This window comes from Fukomys damarensis, unplaced genomic scaffold (assembly GCF_012274545.1).
Source record: "Fukomys damarensis isolate Sample0158 unplaced genomic scaffold, DMR_v1.0_HiC HiC_scaffold_4, whole genome shotgun sequence".
NCBI lineage: Eukaryota > Metazoa > Chordata > Mammalia > Rodentia > Bathyergidae > Fukomys > Fukomys damarensis.
The window spans coordinates 45,490,950-45,517,494 of record NW_022900916.1 but is presented as its reverse complement, the minus strand read 5'-3'; the positions used below and the strand labels follow the sequence as shown (position 1 = coordinate 45,517,494).

The 26,545-nt window shown below is 35.9% G+C and overlaps 1 protein-coding gene across 1 annotated transcript in view; it reads left to right on the top strand.

Moving 5' to 3' along the window:
- Kcnd2 (potassium voltage-gated channel subfamily D member 2) overlaps positions 1-26,002 on the top strand; it is a 483,658-nt gene extending 457,656 nt beyond the window's left edge. The window contains exons 2-6 of the mRNA XM_010635374.2: positions 4,824-4,986; positions 16,633-16,728; positions 18,054-18,146; positions 21,069-21,316; positions 23,388-26,002. Coding sequence (XP_010633676.2) covers positions 4,824-4,986; positions 16,633-16,728; positions 18,054-18,146; positions 21,069-21,316; positions 23,388-23,565 — 778 coding nt within the window. The 3' untranslated portion in view covers positions 23,566-26,002. The remainder of the gene's footprint in view (positions 1-4,823; positions 4,987-16,632; positions 16,729-18,053; positions 18,147-21,068; positions 21,317-23,387) is intronic.
- The last annotated feature ends 543 nt before the right edge of the window (positions 26,003-26,545 follow it).

The window sequence follows — 26,545 nt, the reverse complement described above, 5'->3', positions numbered from 1 at the left end:
ATATATATATATATAACTTTTAAGTAGTTGAAGGATACCTATTTTTTACATACACCCCCAAATACTGATTTGTATCCAATATGAAGTTGTTTGTGAAAAATTTAACTATTTTAATGGTCAAATTTAACTATTTAAATAATTTATTAAATTTTAAATAAACTATTTAAAAATTTAACTATTTTAATGGTCAAAATACAATATGGACACAGAACCTGGCCTATATACCATCCCATAGGATATTCCTGAACTTTTTTAAACTATAGAAGATCCTTTGGTCTTTATGTCCTACCTGGAAATTTATGCCTTTTCACTGTAGTAGAAACAGAGACTAAGAGAGACTGAGTAATCATCAAGTATTTTAAGGTTTTCAGTCATCATGTATTTTAACATCAGCTTTTTCTCCCCAATGTATAAAGATCTCATCTATCTTCATGATTACTTATAATCCATGATTTTCTCTTTTAGTATCCATGGGACGTACTTTCACAGAACTAGAAAGTCATGCCTTAGCTGGCAAAGTTTACATTCTACATCATTGTTTCTTCTTTATCAGATTAACCTTCGTTTATTCTTTTCAAATAAGGGGGAGAGAAATAGAAACTATATGAATAAGACTAGAAATCTAACTGTATGGAGTTCACAGTTTAAGAAAATTCAAGGAAATATTTCTGTTTCAAATCTCAAGTCAACCACACTCTAGCCATATTTTTGACAAATGTCAAGTGAGAAAGTTGAATGCACATTAATAAAATTTGGTTTGCAGTATGCTGTTTAAAAGCTATTCATACTTTCCAACTTATTTCACTATTACTTGACAGGTTGAGAAAATAGATAAATGGATAGTTGGATGGATAGATGGAGGGATGAATGGACAGACAGACATATATTCAAAGGATTTCCCTGAATTAGCCAGGTTGTACCAATTTTTTAACATTGAGCTAGGAGAGTACGTGCCAGAATTTAAGGACTTGCCATGAAACTTTTAGACAGTGTTTGAGATTGAAATGTTCAGTAATCAAAAATTAAATATCTTCAGAGGAATTGGTCTTCCACCCAGTATTGATCTTTAATGTATGGCCAAAAAAAAAAAATTTTAGCCAAGCATATTTAAGCAGTGTGCAAATTTAGAATTAAAGAGTTTTGTGCCTTTTGGGCTCATGCGATGTGAGCGAGAAAAGACCTATAAACTGGCATATGGCCAGGCTGGAATGGAACGGAGAGAGACTGGAATGGCTACTAACATGGTGAATGTAGAAAGAAGAGGCAAATCATGCAAGAAAGGGGAATGTAGAAATTTAGAGAAAGGCTTACAACAGTTCAAATCATTCTGTTATATAAAATTTTGGGGTATTTTCTTATAGTATCTTCTCGTTTTTGTCTACTTTTAAAAAATTCAATATTTGCCTTCTTTGATTTTAGAGGCTCTTTGCAGTCTTTCCATCAATTTTATAAAATATAGAAAACTATCTGTACAAAACAGGTAATGTAAAGGTGGATATAAACACACCGTATCTTCCATTATCCCCCAACATATTCAAACTAGTAAAATATGCTTAAAATATTACAAACAGGGACAGCAGGAAGAACAGAAGGAGGCCAATGTACAGTAACCAGGGATGCTCCTTGGGAATGCACGCAGGGCCCAGCCTGTCCTTAGTAACAGCGGGACAGTGTGGACTGCCTCCCACACTGCCTGTTCCGCTTCCCCGCACCCTCTCACCATCTCCCCAGGCCGAACCTCACTGATGCAGAGACTCGAGGACTGAGCCTCTGTTGGCTACCGAGTGGAACAGTTCTGACTCTCTGTGCAAGAGTTTACAGAAAAAAGAAAGACGAATCTCTCGTGAGCGCTTTGTTCTCTCCTCCTTCCCCTCCGCAATCATTTCAGTACTGCCCGCTCATCCCAAGTGTTTACCTGCACTTTCTGGACTGTGAAGGAATTTGGATGAAAAAAAATATGGAAACGGTAAATAATAAATATCATTTTTATTTGCTGCATTTGACATAACTTTATGACATTAAACAACCACTAAGAATTCATCACTTTTTTTTGCCCTTACGGGTTATCTTGGGTTGAATTTGCTGCTTTTGGCAAACTGGATCAGGTCCTTACTTTTCTTAATGTCTGTAATAATTTCAAAAATGCTGATCTTTACTACTGTATTACATATTAGCACCTAGAATTTAAAAAGTAGTTAATAAAAACTAATTTTTAAAAATCTCTTAGAGAAAGGTAGGAGAAACTATATGATAGATCTTTATCTATTTTCTATGTTTTTATTTTTAAAGGCTTCCTTTATTGTATTAATTTATGTATTTAATTGGTACCAAGAATCAAAACTCAGAACCTTGCGCTTGCCCGGCAGGTGCAGCAACACTGACCTAAATCCCCAGCCAAAGGCTTACCTGAATCGCATGGACTCAATGCTTGTCTTCCTGGCTATTATAAATAATTGACTTTTATTTACTTTTCCTTTTGAGGAATGCTTTCTAAATGTTCATTGGTCGGCATTAAAATCAAATCTCTCTTACAGTTTTCTTTCAGCTTTGACTGTTTTCTCAGTAATCTAGTTTTAGATTATAATGTAGCATCTCAGCTGGACTACAGGAAGAGCCTTTGTTCAGTACACACAGCATTCCAGTTCTTCTGTCACATCGTAGCATCATCATCATCATCATCATCATCATCATCATCATCATCATTATTAATTAATGCAGTGCTGTCATTCTGCTGCTAAACCTTGTGGGAATTTTAGCTACAATGAATTAGCTTAACTGCAGATCATTCAAAGACACTAAAGAGAATGTGTGAGTGACCAGGCCTTAAAGCAGGGGAGCAGAGCCTCTGATGAGTCATCAGATGCAACACTAGTCACTTTAGCCTCTGTCACTGTCATCAGTCTGTCCTTGGCCAATTCTTCTGCACCTTGCCTCTCCATGTTGACACACAAATGTTTTCTCACAAGAACAATATTAATGAGAGTGGCCATTTTGAGGCTACCCCTCCAGATACAATGCACATCTCCTTCTTGCCTCTTTCCTTGGGAATGAACTCTGAGAAAACTCTATTAATAAAAAAAAGAAAAAGAAAAAAATGTATTCATTTAGCAGATATATACAAGAGCCTACTTTATGCTAGTGAGCCACCAAATAAGACAAATGCTGCTTTAAGTTTACTTTTAGTAGAGTACATGAAGAGTAAAAACAAAAATTAATAAGAAAATTTCAAGTGTGGATAAGAACTGTGAAGGTAATAAAATGGAAAATTGTTAAGGGAATGATTAGAGAGAGAACAAGGTCACTGTGGAAAAGGTTACTGGGAAATACATTTTGGATGGAGACATTTAAGTAGCACCTTGTTAATGATCTGGGGGCTGCAGGCCCAGCAGAAAGCCAGGGAGCCTGTGTGACCACAGGATAGGTAGCCTGTTGCAGGGTAGTGTGAAGTATAGGCAGTGACTAAATGCTGTAATCTCTTGGAAGCAAGAGTTAGGAGTTTAGATTTATTTTATTGTTAAGTCCATGAAGGAATTTAAGCAAAGTCATACTATATTATCTGCATGTTCAAACTCATAACTCTGCCTTTTATGTTGACATGAATTATAGAATGATAAATATGGAAAAGTAAGACATTCATTTTCAATGGCTCATCAAGGCATGATGATGGCTTGGTTTGTTGTGGTAAAGTGGAGTATGAGTACAAAGAACCAAATGGATGTAATGTTTGGTCAGTAACAAGACAAGCTAAGAGTTAAGATGTGGACACTGAGTGCTTAGAGAGTGGCTCCTGTGATTTTGGTATAAACAACCAGGGCATTTGTGGTTGAATTAAATTGTAAGTGATAGACTGCGAACGAACTGATTGCAAGGCTAGGGCCTTCCTAGAGGAAGTGAAGGAAACAAAAGTTCCATTTTGGTTATTTTCAGGGTTAGTTATTAGATTCCAAGGCTTCCAGGGGCCAGATCATTGAAGATAAGAGCCTGACTTTCAGGAGGAACATCAGGGACGTTGATGTAAATTGGAGTATCAACTACATAGAGTTAGTTTTAAGGTATGCAATTGGATGAAATCACAGAGGGAAGATAGTCACATGAAGTAGATGGGAGGACTCGGCTGAGGCCAAAATTGCTCCAAGAGTTAGCAGTTGGATGACAAAGGAACCAAAAAGAGAAATGGACAATTAGCAGACACTGAAGGAGGAGTATGGCTTAAAAAAAAAGAAGCTCTAATACTGAAGCTAAGAACAAAAAGTGGGTTGAAAAGAATAGTCAACTAATCAAGTATAAATGATGATTGAGTGGAGAAATGGCTATTGGATTTCATAAGAAAAGGTTAATGGGAATCTTGGAAATTTATTTTTTTAATTATCATATCTGATGGAAAGAATGTAGTGTCCTACTTTTTGTACTTAAATTTCATAAGAAGTTCGATGTTGAAAAAATTAAGTGGAAAAGTGTGTTATCTGGACTATAAATTTCAGCATAGAAACATTGACTATTAAATAAATGTAAAAAACTATGACTACATTATATAAAAGATAAATTGAGAGCTATCATTACCTCATCTGATTTAAAATACTTTCTAATCAAAGATATTTCTGAATGTTAGAATCATTTTCTACAAGGCTGAAAGGTAATTTTTATATTCGGAAATTAATAATTCTGTCTGATTAATGCCTGAAGCCCTCTACATTTTAGTCATTAAGTAAAAATAGAGTTATGTCCAAAAAGTCATTTGACTTAATACAAGAAACACTATTTGTGATACATAGAAGTGTCTTTCTGTTGATTTAAAACATTGTATGTGTTTTTTTTCTAACCAGGTATGGTGACATGGTACCAAAGACCATAGCAGGGAAGATCTTTGGTTCCATCTGTTCGCTGAGTGGGGTCTTGGTCATTGCTCTGCCTGTTCCAGTGATTGTATCCAATTTCAGTCGAATCTACCACCAAAATCAACGAGCAGACAAACGAAGGGCACAGAAGGTAGGCTTTCAGCTATGTGGTGCCGTGATTTAGCATCTCCTGCCTTTTATAATGAGCTTCAAGATTCCTTAGTGGCTGTTCAATATGAGGTTATCTAACACTGAATAAAAAGAAAATCTAACAATCCAATATCTCCGGCGTTAAAACGGGAAGTTTTCTCAAACATGCCCATTATGGTGTAGAAATGGAAGCTGCACCATGATAATGTGTTTCTACTCTCATTCACACTAGGCAGAGAACATGATGAATCAATCATACGCTGCCTCCCAAGGCTTCTCCTGGAAGCAGCCCTAGTCACTGCCATCTCTATTGCATTAGCTGAAGCAAGTCACAGAGGCCATGTATGACTTAAACTGAGGTGGGAAATTCCTACTATGGGGCTGAAGGCAGAAAGAATTCATTTGTGAACAGGACTAAACAGCAGTAAATTCTAAGGCAGATTCTCGGCAAATTTTATCAAAATCCATGTCTAGGTCTGAGCCATTTAGTCTTTGTCCATCAGAGGTCAAGCTAGTTCTAACAGAAGAGGGCTGTTAATGGGCACCAAAACGTGTCCGCCAATATTTGACTTAGTTGACAAAGAAAATAGGATATACCCAGTACTCCGCAGCTGAGTTGTTTACTGGCTCAGCAGTTTCCTGTTTCTCCAAACTTCTCACCAGTTAATCCCTTTGAATAAGCACAACTGCAAAACAAAGAAACAATAACATCAATAATATATGCAATTGTCATTAATTTATAGTATTATAAACACTTAATGATATTTAATGTCTACTGAAACTGTATTATGTGTCAAGCATTTGCCTAATTTTTTAAAAAATTAATATAATCTTCAAATTACCATAGGAGTTACCTATAATTATTCTTCTTATTTAGAGCTGGAAACCCAAAAGTACCCAAGAATTACACATTTCTAAGGTCACATATGTAGTAAGTTGAAGAGCCTCCATTTAATCCAAACCAGTCTGGCTCCCAAATAAATAATATAATCAGTTGCCTTTCAGAAAACCTGACTAAATATTCTCTTTCTTTATTATTAATTTTATTGGTCCATTTTAGATATACAATATAATGACATTCATCATTGGAATTTGCATCTTTATGTACTCTATCCTGGTTCTTATTTTTTCCCCCATTCCCCTGCCCTTCCTTCTGCCCCTCCACCCCTCACTTTTTACAAGGACTTTGTTGCCATTTTTTTATTTTCTTATGTTAATTTCTTTGCCCCTTTCCTTACTATTTCATATTATCTATTATACCTTTTAGTCCTTATTTACACTTTTAGTTTCTCCCACCAGAGAAATGGTTCAGTATTTACACATATGTGTCCTATTTATTTCACTGAAGAATATTGCCTCAATGTGCATCCATTTAGCTATAAATGTCTCTAATTTCTCATTCTTTATGGCTGAGTTGTACTCCATTTTATAAAAAAAGTACATTTTCTTTATCCAGTCTCCAGTTGATGGGCAATTGGGCTGTTTCCAAGTTTTAACTATTACAAACTGTTCTGCTATGAACATGGGTGCACATATATCACTGTGGTATGATTCTTTTGGGAAGATATCAAGCAGGGGAATAACTGGGTCAAATGGGACTTCTAATCCTAGTTCTTTGAGGTATCTCCAAAAGCTGATTAAGTATTTACAGCTTTTCCTTTCCCATTCTTTGCCCGAGTAGTCACTTTAAGATACAGAGCCCTTTTTCTTGGCAATAACCTTGGATATATCCTCTGTAGTTCCCTCAGGTCTTGTAGTCTATCTTTCTAGTAGTCTTCTTGATCACTACATCTTTGTCCTGTAAAGACAGTATTATTTTTTTCAGCCAGACATGTTCATGCACACTTGTAATCCCAGCACTCGGACAGCTGAGAAAGAAGGATCACCAGAGTGAAGACCAGCCATAGTGAGTCAAGGCCATAGTGAGTTCAAGGCTATCCTAACTATATAATGAGACCCTGTCTCAAAAGAAAAAAAAATACTGAAGGTAGTATTTGTTTTTAATATCTAAAACCTGTTCATAACCATGACCAAAGTAGACCTATGGTCTTAATAATGTGGTTTACTATGAAATATCATAAGGAATTTTGATGAGCGATTTGAGTACAGTTTAATTTTTAAATGTTTAAAAATTATTTTCCTTAGTTCATTACTATCTTACTATATATAATTCTGTAGTGGATTTTAAATATGTATGGGATTTTCTTTCTCTTTCTGTTGTTTTTTTTTGTGTGTGTGTGTGTGAGTGTTTGTTTTTAGGTACTGGGTATTGAACCAAAGGCTTTCACACTGAGCTACATATCCAGCCCTTTTCTAGTTTTTGTTTTGTTTTTCAGTTTTGAGACAGATTTTTCTATAAATCACTAAATTGCCCAGGCTGGGCTCATATTTTCCAATCCTTGTATCTCAACCTCCTAGAGCTTTGGGACTACAGATATGCAACAATGTGTCTGTCTGGCTTTTGACCAACATTAGCTTCTTCAGTGGAATAGAATCTCATACAGTTACACTTTGAAATGTTCACGTTAATCAGCATGGTCACACAGTATGTTGTGCAGAGAATCCATTTATTCCATTGTCAGAAAGTGTCTTTCTTTAGACTAAAGCATCAGGCTTTCAGCCTTTTAGTTACTTGCTCTATGGACATGCTACCCCATTTTTGGACAAATATCTAACTTTTAACTATTATTGATATGAGCAATAAATATTGTAGGTAGCATGACTATACAGAACTTGTAGTATGGTGAACAGGAAGTATTAAAAAGGTGCTCTGAGCAGTTGTAATCTCATGCAGGACACAACTTTCACAAGCAAAACTGGAAGAAAGGATTTCAGGGCCCTCTACTGGAAACCTTTACATACCACACACTGCAGTCCCTCTGCTGGGCACATGTGGACATTGTGTTTATTTTAAAACATCATCTTGAAAGGAGCTAAAGGTGTAGGGAAGGTGTGATACGTAGGGGAAGAACAAAAAGGGAAAAGAAAAAAATGTGAGAGAATGAAAAGATGAAAATAAAGTGTTTGTAGATGGGGAGGGGAGGAGGGGGTGAAGGGAGGGCAGAGGTAAGGGGAAAAAAATGAGAATCAAGACTTGCCATGTAAAGGTACATGATCCCAACAATGAATGTAACTGTACTGTATCCCTAAATGTACCAATAAACTCAATAAAAAAAAAATCATCTTATTTTAATAATAGGCAACCTCTAAAATGGTTAGCTCCTACCATCCACCCATCTCTATTCTAGAAATCCTTAATTAAAGAAAACAATTTCTTATATGAAAACTAAGAACACAAAATTTTATTTTCAATTACAGTGGTCCCCAAAGTACCTGTAGTTTTTCAAAAGTTTATCATGCACAACAACAAAGAAAATCTTAGAATATTTTAGAAGACTTTTTTGCCTGGGTAAATCTAAAAAACAAAAATAAATAAATGTGATATTATACTATACGATACTAATTGAAAAGTGTGTTTTATGAATCTTTTTTAGTATTTTTGAAATTTCATCCATATTCTAGATTTCTGACAGCACAATGAGTTTTGCATATCAGTATTAGAAAAACTTACTTAATAAAGCTAAATATAATAACTTAATAAAATATATTTAGTAAATAGCCTGTGACCAATAGAAAGAGGATAATCTTCAAAAACAGAATATAAATATGGAACAAAATAAGTTACCAAGGGATATTTCCTATTTTCCTTGCCAAAAGATTTTTTTTTTTTTAGGCAGAATAAACCTCCTTTAGGCTAAGATAGTTTCCATTTATCTGGACTCGGGTGATTTGACAAATATCAAAGTTATGCAAAAATAACCAGCTAATTCAGTCAAGCAAGTAGTCAATTTAGTAAAAACATCAATTAAGCTGGCCAATTAAAGTAATATTATAAATGGAGTCTTAGATCAGATTTTTTGGTGTGTAATCCAATTTGCCAATTCCAAGCTCAAGCAGAAAGATGAAGTAAACCCAGCCACCCACTTTCCAGGTGTCCCCTCCTGTCCCTCTCTGGCTGTCCTTACTCTTAAAAAAATGAAGTAAACCCAATATGTATTTGAGAAAATTCCCATTGATGATTCCCACTGAATTCCCACTGCCCTGATGCAGGGATAGTAGGAAGGTTAATATTCTGAAGCAAGGAGCCCGCTTTGTTTTAAAACTTGAATCATTCACATAATCATCCGCACACTCAAACTCTCAAGGCTAAATTTCATTTATCACATAATCATAGTAATTATAATTTAATACTAGGAACAGTAACTGTAGAATTTCTATTATGTTCCATATGCTTTCTATGTATCATTTGTAAAAGTCACAATCAACTTATAAAGGAGGCAGAATTTCCATTTTACAGATGACTTGCACACACCAAATGATTAAAGCTCAAGCCCCCCAAATTCTAGCATCATTCAGATGATGAATCCTTAGTTATCTACAGGGATTTTCCTATAGATAATTCAAGTACAGTGAGATAATTAGAATCAATGATCCAGTGTACAGTATAAGTAGATATCTAACTTTTGACAGTCACACAGAAAGATGTTACCAATATTCAGTCTTTTATCATACTCTACTTGGTGGTTCTGAAACTTGTGATAAGTTGGAATCATCTGGAAAGCTTAAAACACACATTGCTGAACTTTACACCCAAAGTATAGTAACAGTATCTGATTCTGTAGCTTTGGGTTAGAGCTTGAAAATCTGCATTTCTAACAAGCTCCCAGGTGACGATGCTATGGCTGATCTGGGAAACAATTTGAAAACTATTGCCTATTTTATTCCCCAATGTCAAAATAAAGAAATTTTTCAAACATAATTGTAGATTAATTAAAACACAAGAAATACTCATAATTCCATGTTAGACTCTAAGAAAGATCCTTTAGAATATCTATCATTAAATCCCTATCCAAAAAATCTATAGATAATCTAACAGTATATATGTATGTATACATTTATTGATTGATTGATTAATCGATTGGTACTGGGGATCGAACTCAGGACCTTGTGCTTAGTGAAGCAGGCAGCAGAACCACTGAGCTAAATCCCCAGCCAGTTAGTATGTATTTTAATAATTGCCTGTTTTTAGCCAGGTGGGGTGGCACATACCTGTAATCTCGGCACCTGGGGAGACTGAAGCAGGAGGATCACTGGAAGTTTGAGACTAGTTTGGGCTACAATAGTGAGTTCAAGGCCAGCCTGAGCTATAGAGCGAGACCCTGTCTCAAAAAAAGAAAAAAACTTACCTGTCGATAACAGGCGTACGAGTCTGTACATTGCAAACTTCCCCATATCCATCCTAGGTTTCAGCCTCATTGATTCACCTCTGCGCTCATATTTCCACTTCTTTCCCTCTTTCCCTAATGTAGCCACCAGGCAAACTCCTACTTAGGATTCAAGGCTTAGGGCAAATATCAGCGCTTCCATGGAGATTTTTCTCATTATTGTGGACTATTAGTTGCTCCTTCTTTTCCCCCCACAATAGTATAATGTGTAATATATGACACTGTGCTGTCCCTCTCCTCCCCTTGGTGGAGTATAATGCCTGCCATGCATAGCCTTCATATTTGTATAGGAGTGATGCATGAAAAACAAAGAAAGTCTTATTCATCTTGATGGTGAAGTCCATTGCTAGGGTGTGGTGGACATTCCAAGAACCAGTTAGAAACAATAACGTGAGGCCCTGGGTTCTATTTTCAATGCTAAAAAATAATAAATAAAAATAAGTCAGGAAGCATGGTTATACCTATGACCCCCTTCTGCATCTTTCAGTTCCACTGTGCTCCCTGGAGCGCTCTTGCAGTCTGTTCCTTCCACAGGGCCAGATCCTGGCACTGTTTCTGCACAAGGCTGTCCTTGCCAGCATTCACCAAGCCATGGAGCTGGGAATATTGCACTGATTTCCTTTACTCTCTCTTTTTATTATTGGTTGACAATAACTTGTCTCATTTCTAGGGCAGCTATTTTCTTTAGCAAATGGAAAGATTTTCAAAACTTGTTAAATTTTTAAAAGCTGATAAAGCTTACTGTGCTAAATCCACATGAAGCATTTTACTAAATCTTGAAGAAACAACCACTGTAAGTAAAGTTTCCAGAACACATGGTACAGGGAGTATGGGAGCCAATATTGGAGAAATAAAGACCTCTCCCAGATTACCAAGGAGAGACACCTTCTCTACTCACTCTTAAGGCCGCATAAGATACCTTTGTTTTCCAAAATTATTGAAGACATTTTGGATTGGATAACAAGACAGTCCAATAACTTCCCTCAATCCACCTCGTACCTCATTTAGAGGATGGATTCCCATTTACAGAAATAATTTTGTTAATGGTATTTGATTATAAATCTTTCTCTGATTGCCTCCAAGACTTTGTTCCAGAAGAGACATTATAAAGTTATATAATGTCATTTGGTGGTGATTTTAAAAAACATTCTTCATGAGGAAACCATTATGTTCCACTAAATACTAATTTCTGAAAGCTCCACACTCAAAGGTTTTCATGTCAAATTAAGAAATATTGCATACCTTATCCTCCTTGTGTCCTCTCATGTGTTGTGAAAGAACCAACAGCAAAGAAACCTGTTCAACATCTCAGCATTTCCCAGGTTTTCCTTAACCACAGATTTCAGTTGTTTCCTTTATCAGTTTGGTTTGGATTTTACCCATTACACCTATAATTCCGAGGATCCACCTTTGAGAAACATTGCTAGAATTAGAAGATTTGGCAAAAACTAGATTTATGAAAAATTGAGATGATAGGAGAAATATGCTTCAAAAACAACTCTTCCCAAACACCATCAGTAATTCTTAAGTAGATACATCATTCAAAAATAATCACAAACCTTTCATTTTAAACTGATGATATAAATCCAATTTTAATTAATATTTTAGAAGCTTCCTACTCTTCATATAGCCTACGGTATTTGCTGAAAACTTACCTGAATTTCCATATCACTTCCTGGTATTTTGCCATGCCAAGTTATATATCCTACAAGAGTCCTGGTGGGGGACTAGGAGGATTGTTTTCTTTCAGCCTTTTAATTGCACAGCCAGAGTTGCCAAGAATGTCATACTGAGTAGGTCAGAAGTAAAGTAATTTTCTAAAATATCTTTATAGAATAATTTCCCTCAATTACCTGCTGGAAACAAAGATGCAATCACAGATCTTAAATGCTAGCATTCAACAGATATTTGGTGTGGTGCTCCACAAGACCTATTAAAGCAATTAGCTCATACGGTATTGCAGCTAAGTGAAAGAAAAACCAAGATTGAAATTAAGAAGGGTGTTTCTTTTTCTGGCCAAAATGGCTTTGTTTCTAAAACAGCTTTTTTTCTCCCCAAGTTAGAACTACTCCCGTCATAGTGATTACTATTGTATGTAGACTTGTCAATGTATGATGAGAATATGTTATTTTTCTTTGCTGTACCATATTTTTTATTAATGTACATATCTCACTGAAGAAAGAAAATAAAATTTCCTAGTGCTAACTACTTGGAGAATGACATAAGTAAGACTAGTAACTATGATATGGCAATTTTATATTTAGTAGTTGCAATAGAAACAAGGGAAGGAAAAGAAGGGAAGGGAAAGAGGGAGGGAGGGAAGAAACAGAAGAGGTAGGAGATGAGGAAAGAGGAAAGAGAGGAAAAACCAAAAAGGGAATGAATGTTCCAAGAGAGTAAAGATACTTTAGAAACGAAATTTCAGCAATAACCCTTTCTGGAACACAACGCATAAATTGTTCATTTCTGAATTACTAGGTAAATTTTAAGTCATTTTCAAATGTGCCTGTCACATGTCATTGTTTCATTGAGTCTTATCTGAAATTCTGGTCTGGAAGCACAGCTTTTAAAGTTAAAATTTCACTACCTTCCAACTTCACTCTCTAGCATTGGGTCAGGATTTTCAGGAATGGAAACATTACACTGACAGGTGAGATGTGTTAGTTTTTCATATTGATACAGGAAATACCAAACACCAGACATGAAGTATGAGATATTATATCTCCCACCCTGTTAGATGTCTGATACACCGAGCTCATGTTCTCTATAAATCAAAGAATGAATTTTTGGAACAACAGAGGTTAAGAGTAGGATGATATTTATTGATAGGAAAGCTCCTGAGAGGCAGGAGGGGTCCAGAATGGGTAGCCAGGGACCCCACTCTACAGGGTAGTTTTATGGAGTAAAATCCATGTGAAAACCATGTGGCCCCCAGCCATGATTACTTAATAAGGTTACAAGTGTAGTCACTTGGGTAATTAATAGTGCTCTAATTGGGAAATAAGTCATATAATAAGTATGGATGGAAAGAACACAGACTTCTAGGAAATGGTGAGTCCAGAGGTCTCCGGTCCTCCACCAAGGTGGCTAATATCTATCTACGTTGTAGATAGGTAAGTTAATTAGACATCTTACTGGCAGTTAGATAAGTCCTGTCCTGGAAGAGCCAACATGGAGGACAGCTGAGGCACATTCACTGGTTAGCATTATAAAAAGAAAAGAGGTTCTGCTTCCCTAGAGATGAATATTCTAAATGGACATTAATCTCCCTACTCCATTTCCTTTGGAAATTCCTTTTCTATAACTCATTTTCCCATTTGATCCCCACTTAATATTACCTGGGTGATCATACTTGTAATTTTAGTGGTCAGTCATGGTTTTGTCCCACCTCATGCCCACCTTGTAATTTTTCACTGGGTCTTGTATTTTGTCCCACCTTGAAACTGCTCACCTCATGCCGTGGCTCCATAAAAAACCCCTGGGAAAGAGAGTCCCGGGCAACCCACTTTCTAGTCTCCCTCTTTATCTCCCTTAGACAGAAGCTATCTTTCAATAATTTTTTCCCACTCTTAACCTTCACTGTTCCTAGATTCATTCTTAGATTTTAGAGAACATGAACTCACCTTTCAGATATCTAGCAGGCTTGGGAATTATGTCTATTGCCCCTGTATCATATAGACTTTATTAGGCCCAGTGTTTGTCCTTTGAGGAAGTATTTAGATCTGGTCATTTTTGTCTTTGTCTTGAGGCCTGGTCTCCAACGGATGTGTCTCCAGCCACAATTGTAATGTGATTCACCTTTGTCCTTACTCTCAGGAACTAACTATCTGACTGCCTATAATATTTCTACCTGACTCGGCTGTCTGTAATGCTATCATTTATAAATATGGTCTTTGTACAATATATTTACCCTGGAATCAGTACACAGGAAGAATAATTTTGGGATGAAAGAAGGAAGGGTGGATTTTTAAGCCAAATTCATATTTTGAATCTATTTTGAGAACTTCAAACATCTCAGTGCTACTCTCAAATTATGTGAATGAAGGAACATATTGATGTAACAACTTTGAAAGAAAATTTGATAAAAATATTAGCACACACATACACACATAGGCACATGCATTCTATGATCTAGTAATAACTTTTCTTTGAGGAATATTATTGCAGATAAGCTCTTTCTGATGTTCATAGTTGGCAGCTTTGCTTTAGTAACAAAGGAAGCACAAAAATTACTTGGTAATTGACTGGCTAAATAAATGATGCACCATTCCTACAGCAGCATGTTACACATCCTTATAAATGAGGTAAATCTATACATGTATACATGGAAGAGGCTCCAAGATGCATACAAACAACAAAGTGTAGACAGCTCCATTGTTTATTTGTTGGCATGGACTTGTCAGTGTTACAATTTTTGTCATATATCCACATCTATTTTCTGTTTTTTAAATATATATTTTAAAATTTTTTATTAAAATATAGGGCTTGAGACTAAAAATGATATTTATGTGGGTTAGAAAGGGAAATGGAGACTTCACAGAATAAGATTCCAAGGAAATTATTACCCCAGCCATCCCAGTTGCTTTTTTACACACACACTTGCTAGATACAAGTGTTACAAATGGAGTGTTCAGCAAAGTCGTGCTATCCAGGCAGTTAACAGTGGGCTCCATCCATGACGGTCTACAGACAGGCATACAGCAGCAGGTAAAAAATAGAATGGAACTCCAGAAACTGGGCTAAACACGGATTTGCTCAGTAATACTGATATAGGACCTCCAGAAGATGTAGGGGAAATAATGTAACTCCCAACCTGCCAGATGTCAGACACACTGAATTCGTGTTTCCAAAAACTATAGAATGAATTATAAGGAGCAACGGAGGTTAAGAGTAGGAAATATTTATTGAGGGGGAAAGATATAGCTCCCAAGAAAGAGAGGAGGGACCCAAATAGGTGGCCGGTGACCCTATTTCAGAGGGGAAGTTTTAGAAAGCAAAATCATCAGGTGAGTACAACATGGGACAAATTGTGATCAACAAATAAGATTATAATATAGCCACGCCGGTAATATTGATCGAATGAGGAAGCAGGTGATGTAGAAAGTGTGCATGTAGAGAACAAAGAGTTTTTTTAGGAAAGGATGGATTGGGAGGTCTTGGTCACCCACTGGGGTGACTGATATCTATCTAGACTTCATTGGGCCAGGTTGTTACCACTTACCCCTTGGGGAAGGATGTAGACCTGGTCACTTTGTCTTTATCTTAAGGCCTGGCTTTCAACTGATGTCCCTTCAGCCACAGTTGTAGTGTGTTTTCTTCTTTTACTCTGACTCCTTCAAGGTCCCAGCCCCGTCTGATTTCCTGTAATAGTTCTACATCGCTTAGCTGTCTATAATAATACCGCCAGGTGATCATGCAATAAGTAGGAACAACTGACGTGACCGCCTGAAATTCTCTGAATTGAAGTGCATGCTCTATGAGGAAAATGCTTTAAAATTAAAAAAAAACTCAGAAATCTTTCTAGATAAGTTCATTGTTTTTTCTTCATTTAAACAAGTTCAAGAGTGAAGTATTGAAATTCTCTGAATTGAAGTGCATGCTCTATGAGGAAAATGCTTTAAAATTAAAAAAAAATCTCAGAAATCTTTCTAGATAAGTTCATTGTTTTTTCTTCATTTAAACAAGTTCAAGAGTGAAGTAGAAATTAGATGAGCCTACAGGTATGTGGCCTTGTGCTGGCAAAGTGAATAATTTCAGGGGTTTTGTCTAGAAAGTCCATATTATTCACCATGAGCTCTACTTCGGCTAAATTAACAGGATAATTACACAAATAAAATTTGAGTTGAAAGATGTAGCTGCAGCCAAATAGTGGTTCTGAAACGGAAAGAAGAACAAAAATGAAAGAGTGAGGGAGAGAGGAAATTGGTTCCTGGAACTTAGTTCCTTATTTAAAAAAGGACATTACTTTAAATGAAAAGGATTTGGAAGGCAGTTTGCTGAGCTATTGGTTTTCATTTCATTAAGTTACTCAAATTAGGATAAGTGAAAATATAAGTCAAATAATACATTATTCTTCTCTTGACAAAATTGAAAGAAACAGTAATGAAATAACTTGATTTTACTGTAAAGACTAACTGTAATTTTTAAATACGTATCCCAACTCTAAGGTAGTTAGCTGATCTTCTTGACAAATGTCAACTAAAATTAAAGGTGGAAGGGTGAGTTTTAATAGTCACATATGAAACTCCCTTATACATCCTTTAAACACGTCTGCTGACACTAGGTTTATTCAAGAATGCAGTCACTGTTTCAAGAAAACATTCATAAGCGTTAATGAGACATTCACCTTTCCTCTTCTGCAGAAAGCCAGATTGGCTAGGATCCGGGCAGCCAAAAGCGGAAGTGCAAATGCTTACATGCAGAGCAAACGGAATGGTTTACTCAGCAACCAGCTGCAGGTAAAGTCAAGCACTTCACTGTTTTTAATGATCAATTTATTGATGTACTATTGATTTAGTTCTACTTGACGATATAGTTTTATTGTGGGTAATTATGAGAATGGCTACTGAAACAACAAAAGTGTCATTTTTAATAACTTCCTCCTACACATTCCAGTTGGCTGTAGCAGGTTAGCAACTGTATTATGCAATATTGCTGGTGAACAATGACTCCTGTTCATAATCAGGCAACAATATTTTTGTGTACTATCTCATTAATATCAGAAAGGTAAAAAATACTCAAGAATCCAAATGCCTAATTCTTTTTATTTCAAAATTACTTACATTCCTTAAAATTCAGTTGGATGGGAGACAGCGTAAGGGGAGGCATAACATCTTGTTTACTTCTTAACAGAGAGAGAATACCATTCATTCATTCAGTTCATGGTCTGAAAAATAACATAAGAAAATTTTACCTCAAAACTTTCTTTTAAGATTTCAGTCATCTTTCCTTACAGAATAGCTTTCATGTGGATAGCCTGATAGTGTTGTAGCTTAGTCTAGTTATTACGGATATTTGCCAGTTAGGATCTCAGGAAAGAAAATAGCCTACTAATTCAATCAGCCAGCTAAGCTTAGAAACATAAAAGAAAACATAAGAACAAAAGATATTCAGAGTTCACTAAGTTAGTTTACAGCCCAGAAAGAAGGCTCTTAGCCAGAGTACTCTAAATTAGTTAACAGCTACTCTCTGGCTCTGTTAAAAAGTGCAATTTAACCAGTTTCTTTTGAACTCAGCTTCCATGAGCTCTTCCTGAGCTCTGCATATTCATGTATGGGCAGGACAAAGAGAGCAACATGGACTTCCGTTCTGAGTACCCTTGGGATGGACACCCACTTCCAGCTTTTCACTTCTTATTTCCAATAAAAACTCTCCTGACTTCCACCTTTTGGCTCACAGTTTCATTCTTTGACTTTGTGACACCAAATGCTCATTTTGTAACTGTTTCGACAGTGGATTCGGGATTATCTAACTCCCAGGTTAAATTTTATTATCCAAAGACAAAACTTCCAGGTTTGCAAAGGTAGTCACTGAACGAATAAAAGAGATTTAAATTTTCAATTCAGGGAAGCATATCATAAAAGACTACATTGATAATTTGATAAAATGCACATCCAATGTAACAGCAACTACCCGTTTGTCCCCTTTTGGTTAAAAAAAATAAATAAAATGCTGCCAGTGAATGTCAGAATATAGGCCAGATCTCTCTGTGCAATTGTGTAGCTGAGGTTAAGGTTGTTTGCAAATAAAGTGGAAAACACTTCTGTCTTCTCTGTATTAACAGTCCTCCGAGGAGGAGAAGGCCTTTGTTAGCAAATCCGGCTCCAGCTTTGAAACCCAGCACCACCACCTGCTTCACTGCCTGGAGAAAACCACGGTAAGGAGACAGCGTGACTGTCTGCCTCTACACTGTAATCCCATTTGCTTCGGGGCATATGTGATGCTTCCAAGCATGATTTCACTCTCGGCATTACTGGAAAATATGCTACAAGACAAACAGAAAGCTCTCATATTTAAAGTTACTTTGTAAGACTATAGTGACATTTCAACTTGGAAATTATTTTAGGGACCTAAGATGCTTTCTCCTTGGTGGTTGGTATCGCGTCTCTAGACTAAGAAACTAGTTAAGTGCAGATGCAAAGTTGTCTTCTGATAACTAGTCCGATGACGTATCATTTCTTCCTTCTTTTAAAATGCTAATTAAAAAGAAAAAGGATGAAGTTTCAAGTATTCCCAACATCGGAATAAAGAGACTATCAACAGCAATAACAAAAAGGGAGGAAGCAGAATATAAGCATACTTTTCTTCACAGATGTAATGAATTGAGGTAGAGATGAAAACAGTCTTCATGTTTTTAGAATAGCACATTTTATCACAAGTCTACCCCTGGGTGCTGAGGAGTGAGGCTGCATGTCTTCACTTGCAAGCTCTCAGTGGGAATCCTCCATAGCAAAGGCAGCCATCCCTTCTCTGGCTGCTCAAGAACAATCAAGATAGGATCAGAGCAGAACAAAACTTTCGGTATATTTGAATCAAGTGAGTGCGTTCATTCACCAGAGACACATTGCAGGCACTCTTGATTCTAATGTGTTTACCATCAATTTATCTATATCGTCCTTCAACAAATATTGTACCTATTGCTTACGTGCCTACTATGTGCTCATACTGAGCGAGACCCAATATGAACAATGAAATCAGTATGGTTTCTGTCCCTACTGGGCCTCCATATATGAGACAGACAGGAAACATGGCTGTTACTGGAGAAAGAAAGCAGTGAGCAGAGGAAGCGAGCATGGGGCCACAGCAGAGTGGAGCAAAGAGAGTGGTGCCACAGGGGACAGGCTGAGGCAGGGCTTCCTGGAAGAATTTGAGACTAAGAGTTAAGCAAAGAAATGTAGGAGCTGAAAGGTGATGTGAGTATCTAAAGAAGGCAAGAACTTGCCTTAAGGGCAAAAATGTGAAGATAACCAGGAAGAAGAATTCCAGCGTGGCATCAGAGCAGGCAGAGAGAAAAGCAGTGGCCAGACAGTGTTGGGTTCTGGAGGTATAAGAACAATTCTCATGTTTATCTCATGCTAAATAGAAAATTAAGTATTTTAACAGGGTGGTTACATGATTATATTTGTATTTTTAAATAAAAATACAGACAGGTTTATAATCTGTGAAGATAATACTTTTAAAGTTCAATAATTGCATTAATAATAGAATGCATTTATCTTTGTTATTTTTATTTTCCTTTATCACTATTTTACCATTGAAGTTTTTTAATCAAATGATTCTAATACCAACAAATGTACAAATAAATGTCAGCCATAACAGAATTAATTCTTTAATTCCAATCACTAATAAGATAAATTAGAATCTTGTATAGATCTCATACATTATGTGTGTGAATTTTACCTTCTAAGTGGAGACAGACCATGAAACTTTTGTGTGGTATTTTTCTCTAAAATTTAATATTTAACATATAATTCTGTCTTACCATACTATTCTCTGACTCTAAACAGTAGAATGCTAAATTTCATGTATTTCAAAATGCTTTTCTCAGCAAAGAAATGACAAAATGAGTAATTTAAACAATCTATTTCCTATTATCCAGTGGATTGCATCAATTGTTTTACTAATACTTTAGAATGAGAGATAGTTAAGTGAAATTCCGTATATGTTAACCTTCTAAGACTCTTTCCATTCATCTGAAGGAAAAATGGTAATTGAAGTCACTCTCTAGTGATCAGACCAAAAAAAATTTTTCCCTAGATTCTTGAGGTAAAATTCTTACATAAACATTTTAGGAATCAATTCCTTATTAAACATTTTAAAGGTCAAATATATGCAATGCGTCTATAAAAGAAAGGGCTGCTACGCGCAGTGATGCCTGCAAGCTGGAAGGTAGGAAGACTGGTGGAAGAGCTGTGAGCATAGACTGAAATCATGGGAGGTTTCACAAAAATGAAGAAGAAGACCACAAAAGCTTAGCACTAATTCTGTCTGAGTCAAACATACTGACATGTTTTGCAGATGAATGTATCTTACTTGCTTAATTATAAGTCATATTTTCTATGTACTGGAAATTTTAAGGAAGAACTTGAAGAAATGGGAAGAGTCTCAAGTATCTCATTTTTAACTAAAAAAATGTTTTAATCCACATGAAGGTACTTGCTAATATGTAACAGTCGATCCATCTTGGGATATTCTTTAAAGTAGTGTCTTTTTCAAAACTTCAATGTCTTTACATAAAGTCAGTGTGAATCTATAAATTTCCTGTGACTATTACCTATATCATTTTAAATGTTTTCCCCTTCGGTTTATAACTTTCTGCTTTTGTGCTTAAATTAATAAATGACATCTCAACATAAACTTAGCCTGCGGATGGCCAGAACCAGCCCATGTATGTCAATCTTTAGGTCTGACGAGAAAGTGTTATTTCCACACAAATGCAGAGTACAGAGGACCCTTGACTTAGGAACTCGATCCGTTCGCAAGGGCTGGTTGTAACAAAGTTAATACAGCTGAGACCTGGATGCTTACCTGGATACACACGATAAATAACAAGAGGCAGATGAATCTTCCATTATCCAATTAAACCAAACTGTTTGTATGTCAGGCCAGTTGCAACTTGAGGGTCCACTGTAGGTGGCTCTGATATTCTAATCGTTCGGAAAATTGTATTAGTTATTTATCAGATCAAGTTAAACTTTACATAGTCATATATGAATTTTTTAAAAGCTATTTATTTCCTTTGTAACATTAAAAAAGTATTTCTGTGCTCCCTTCACATTTTCTTACTATTTCTAAACAGAATCATGAGTTTGTGGATGAGCAAGTCTTTGAAGAAAGCTGCATGGAAGTAGCAACGGTGAACCGTCCTTCGAGCCACAGTCCCTCTCTCTCCTCACAACAAGGAGTCACCAGCACTTGCTGTTCACGACGACACAAAAAAACTTTCCGCATCCCGAATGCTAATGTATCAGGAAGCCATCGAGGCAGTGTGCAGGAACTCAGTACGATTCAGATCAGATGCGTGGAGAGAGCACCACTGTCCAACAGGTACTGGCGTTAATCAGCACTGCGTGACGGTGCACAGGCCACAGCCCCTGTGGTCGGGTTGCCACCTGCGTGACATTTGAGTCTCGGCTGCAGGGGGAAAAAGAGATAAAACTGCTAGGCATGGAAATGCGTCCCTGCAACACTAGTTCTCTGGCTGGATTTCGAGTTCAAGGCTTTACTGTTAGGTAACTTAGCAAGAACTTGTCAAAAGCAAAAACAAAAAACAAAAAAGTGAGCCTAGCTAGTGCAAAGGCCCCAGGTTCAGTTCCCAGTACTGCCGGGGGGCGGGGGAGAACTTGCACTGCAACAAGTGGGAAAATATATGCTATGGTCAAAAGTAGCAGTTATCAGTGTTAAGAGTAGAAAGAAAGGATGGCCAAGCACGCATAAAGAATTTGTTTTCTCTTCAATGCCATAAATTTTTTTATTTAAGCAAGAACCTCTATCTATACTCAGGAGCTCCTTATGTTAACTCAAATGACAGTGACAGTCAACACTACTTAAAGAGTTAAATGGATTTCACATCAAGAGGATTACAAATTATTTAGAGGCACCTAAAAATACATCAACTTCTTTGATTAAAAACTACACCCGCACAAATCTCTCTCATCAATCTATAGTTTTGATCATAAACATATTTTTGGCAACATCAAGCTCAAAATAATCAAATATTTTAAAAGATAAATGGAGCTGGGTGTGGTGGCACAGGCCTGTAATCCTAGCTACTTGGGAGGCTGAGGCATGAGGACTGTAATTTGAAGCCTGCCTGGCCAACATAGTGAGATGCTATCTCAGAATAAAAACACAAATTAAAATAAAATGGACAGGAGATATAACTCTGTTGTAGAGCACCCCTGGCTCAATGCTTAATATGGAAAAAAAAAAGAACAAGCTAAATGAAATACTAAAATTGTTTCCTTCTGTTTAATGTATAAACAATTTATGTGAAACTTTTTATTGATATTTCCCCTTTGCTTTTCATTATTCACTATTTTCTGTTTCCATGAAATGTATATAATAAAAATATTATGTATTATGTTTAAATTATACAAATCATTAAAAAGATCTATTTTGCCAGAAAATTCACTCCATTCTTCACCTTTTTTTGTACCAGGAATCGAACTCAGGACCTTGTGCTTGCAAGGCAGGTGTGGTGCCACTGAGCTAAATCCCCAGCCCTCCATTCTTTGCTTTTAAGAGTGAATTCTTAGATTGGCTATCTGTAGACACATTCAGGTTTATTTCTTCATTATGATTCAATAATTTTTGTTGAAAACCTGAATGAAACTCTAAATTTAGCCTATGTTGATTTACAAGATTGGATGTGTTTGTGAGCACAATGTTAAAATTTAAAGCAATGAAAATTTCTGTCTTTAAGATACTCCACCTTTGTTCTGCTCTATGTCTGTTACAAAATGAAATGGAGGAGTCTTAAGGAAGAAAATCTTCAAGCAAAAAATTTTAATTGTTTTCCATGAAGACAGTTTGAATCTTCTGTTTATACCCTTCTGGCTCGTGCTCCCTGCTTCTCCCCCACGGAGGATAATGGCTGTATTAAGATACCCTTTGGAAAAACTTTGAAGAAGTATTAGATAGTAATAGTTAACTTTTGGGGGTTCTTAATGTACTGCCATCATTAATTTATGAGCATTAAGAGCATTCGGTTTCCAAGACATGCAGATAGCAATGAAAACATTCTGTGAGCCAAGGTTGAAAAGTCCACGTGGTGTGGCCCCTTCCATAATGGTGCTCAAACCTGTCAAAGTCCCTGCCTTAAAGATGACTGTTGCACTTTAGTCAACTCAACTGCCCATGTCTTACCTGATCCCCTTCTCTCTTGCAAGGGCATAATTTTTTTTCAAGAAACAAAATGAGTGAACTAAATTGAATTGTATTTATTGTTAACAAACTGATTAGCATTAAAGATAACATGCATTTTTATATGGTAATTTTAATTAAGCATTTAAATGTTATTTGTAAGATTTGTAAGCATTCAAATAATTTTTTTCAGTTATGTGAAAATGGTTTAAGTAAACGGCTTCCTTTGTTACATCTTTTTTTTTTCTATCAGCCGATCCAGCTTAAATGCCAAAATGGAAGAGTGTGTTAAACTAAACTGTGAACAACCTTATGTGACTACAGCAATAATAAGCATCCCAACACCTCCAGTGACCACACCAGAAGGAGACGACAGGCCGGAATCTCCTGAGTACTCGGGAGGGAATATTGTCAGAGTTTCTGCTTTGTGAGACAATTGGAAGAGGCCTAAGAAAAATTAAGCCCTGGCTATGGAGAGAATCTCAGTGTGGAAAGAAAGAAGAACCAATAACCTTTTGCAGATTAAGACAGCAGACCAAGAAGGTTGGTAGTGAAACAAAAACACAGCTTCCAACCTTGTCGATGTGAATAAAAACCAACAAATGGCATTTCTAGACAGTTTAACCTGTTATACAGAGGAATATTATTCTGTGGCCCTTTGACTTTGTGAATGAGCACAATGAAATGCCACCTATTGATGCTTCTTATGATCAGAACTCTTTTTTAATAAAACAAATAAAATAAATCTTTGAACATAATGTTCCAGTTGAATGCAAAACAAAAAATATGGAAACATTTTGATAAAAATTTTTCCTGTTAAAACCATGAACATTGGCTATGATGAAGATTATTACACATGAAAAACTCATACAACACATTTGTATTAACTAAAGGAAACCATCATAATGCATGCTAGAATTCTTTGGAGCAGTGATCTCAGTTTCCTTATGTTGTCTTCAGAATAGGCATGATAAACTATAATTGTAGAAAGGAGAAATTTCTGTGCACTTACAAGCTGACTGTTCATGTTTCATGGTGGGCTGTGCAAATAAACTCCTTTTAGGACTGCAGTATTTCTCATGGGGATGCTCATTAGTAAATCTAAGGTGTTCAGATAGTTCAGTATTAATTATTGTTTAACCTTGCACCTAGTTAATGTTACAACTGCAATAATTCATTGTACACCGATTGTATCAAGAATCAGAATTCTTTTGTTGTTGTACTTGCCAGATCCTCATAGATACAGTAAGAGCCACATCCACAGAAAAAAGCCTCTGATGTGGCCTGGTTTTAGGTGACATTTTAGTCCAAAACTATTGTGTCATAAATGTTTTTCAGTAGTATTCTTTGGTCCACTGTAATCCTGTGACCCAGTGCATTATTCATTCTTGTATTTCTATAGCTCCTTTCCATTGGTTTTATCATCAAAAGGACTAATGTTTGCTGTAGTCCAAATGACTTTCCTACTTTTGTATTTGCCAACATATTATCTTGTAAGTAGATTATCATCAATCCCCTGGTCAAAAACTAGAGAAAAGGAGTTGACATTTAACAATTATCTCTAACGTCTTTGCTGTTTATGGAAATGCCCAGATACTGGATATATCAGTGTGTGTTTTTTGAAAAGATTTGACTGGGACTAAAATCACAGGATCAATGATCTCAGAATCTTACTTGATGTATTATTTATTTTGCTTTAGATCTTGAATACATTTTGAGAATAACTAATGTGAATTGAAATGCAAAGATAAACTGGAGTATTTTAGGTAGCAATATTTGATGAAAGCATGTCTTTTATGCCATTCAGGAAGGTAGCACCGGTTTATCTCAGAAAAGTTCCTGTATATTTCAAGGTACAATGTTCTCCACTAAGCAGGGGAGGACAGGAGTTTGAGGATGCAAAGTGGATTTCTGTGTACATTTAAGTGAAAAGTCTTTATACCTTTTCACCATTAAAGTATATCAGCAGACATGTCTGCACGTGGCAGTGTAAAACAAGTTTTATGTTAAGTGAAGAGTTTTGTTCATTGTAAGCCACCACTGTAAGGAATGAAGCTTAATTTCTCTACTTGGAAAGAGTTGATAATTATCCCTCTATATAGAGATTTAAAAATAATTATAACTTATCATAAAATGAATTAATCCAACCATTTTTAAGTAAAGCCAGAAATTCTTGCTTCCCATTTCTAGAATAGATTCTAGAACAGTGCTGTGCACACAGTAGATATTAATAAATGTTTGCCAAAAGTAAGATAAACTCAACTTTTTCTTGGGAAGACTGGCTTTAATCCTAGTATGTCTTCTAAAAAGTTACTAATCTTCCAACAGTGTATTAACAAGCATAATAACACCTGCCTCTTGTCACTTATGCTTCTATAGTAAAACTTCTTTGATGGCAATTATTGAAAACCTTTTAAAACGTAGATTAAGGAAACTACAATCGGGAATACTTGACATCCTTTGATTCCCAATGAGAAGATTTATTTTCAGTATTAATATCACATAAAATAAAAGGCATTTTGGTTATTTTGGTTGATAATTCTGCCTCCTCTTTCGATTTACCACTTATTCAAAATTATCATTAATTTCTTTAGACTTCGAAAAGAAAAAAATCTTTTTGATGTTTTAAGTGATATTAAAATATACTGTGTTGGTGGTGAATGACTATTGATGACTGTGTTAAGTGCATCTGTATTGTAAGTGAACTGTGATTATTTCTGTGTATCATATGGAGTAACTAAGGTCATTGTTTTCGACAATTTTGTTTGAGATTCATATATCTTATTTCAAAGGATAGCATAATATCTGCATTATGCTGGAAAAATAGACCTTTGGAGAATACTTAAATAAAACATGTGCATGCTTGAACAGGACAATGTGGTTGACTGCTGTCCTTTTTCTTAGACGTTATTTCTTTCCAAATGCTAGGGTGGGACTACACCGTAATATTATTTGGAAGAACTCCACGACACATATAAATACAAAGAACTCAACACTTAACTGGTCTAAACTAATGGAGGCAATAGCTGTCTGCCCAAAAATGGAAAATTAGGAACGAGGCTTAACAGAAAAATTAATGATATTTAAGTAAGAGCAGTTGCTGGATATTATATACATTGTAGCCACATCTGTTTAGATCAGGCAGAGAGAAACTCTAAGATAATGGCCTTGAGCAGAACTCAGTTAAATTCTCAAAGAATTTATCTTCTAGGGAAACAGCATGATTTATTTGTCTAGCTATGTGTGCATGTATTTTATAGATACAATTTTTAAAAGACTGTATATGTGTATGAATGCATATGTATTTATACATATATATGAGTTTATATAGTAGGATATATATGTCTATATACACATGCATAGGCTTTTGTTCATTTTAGAAACATGAATTATTGATAGTCTCTCTTCAAT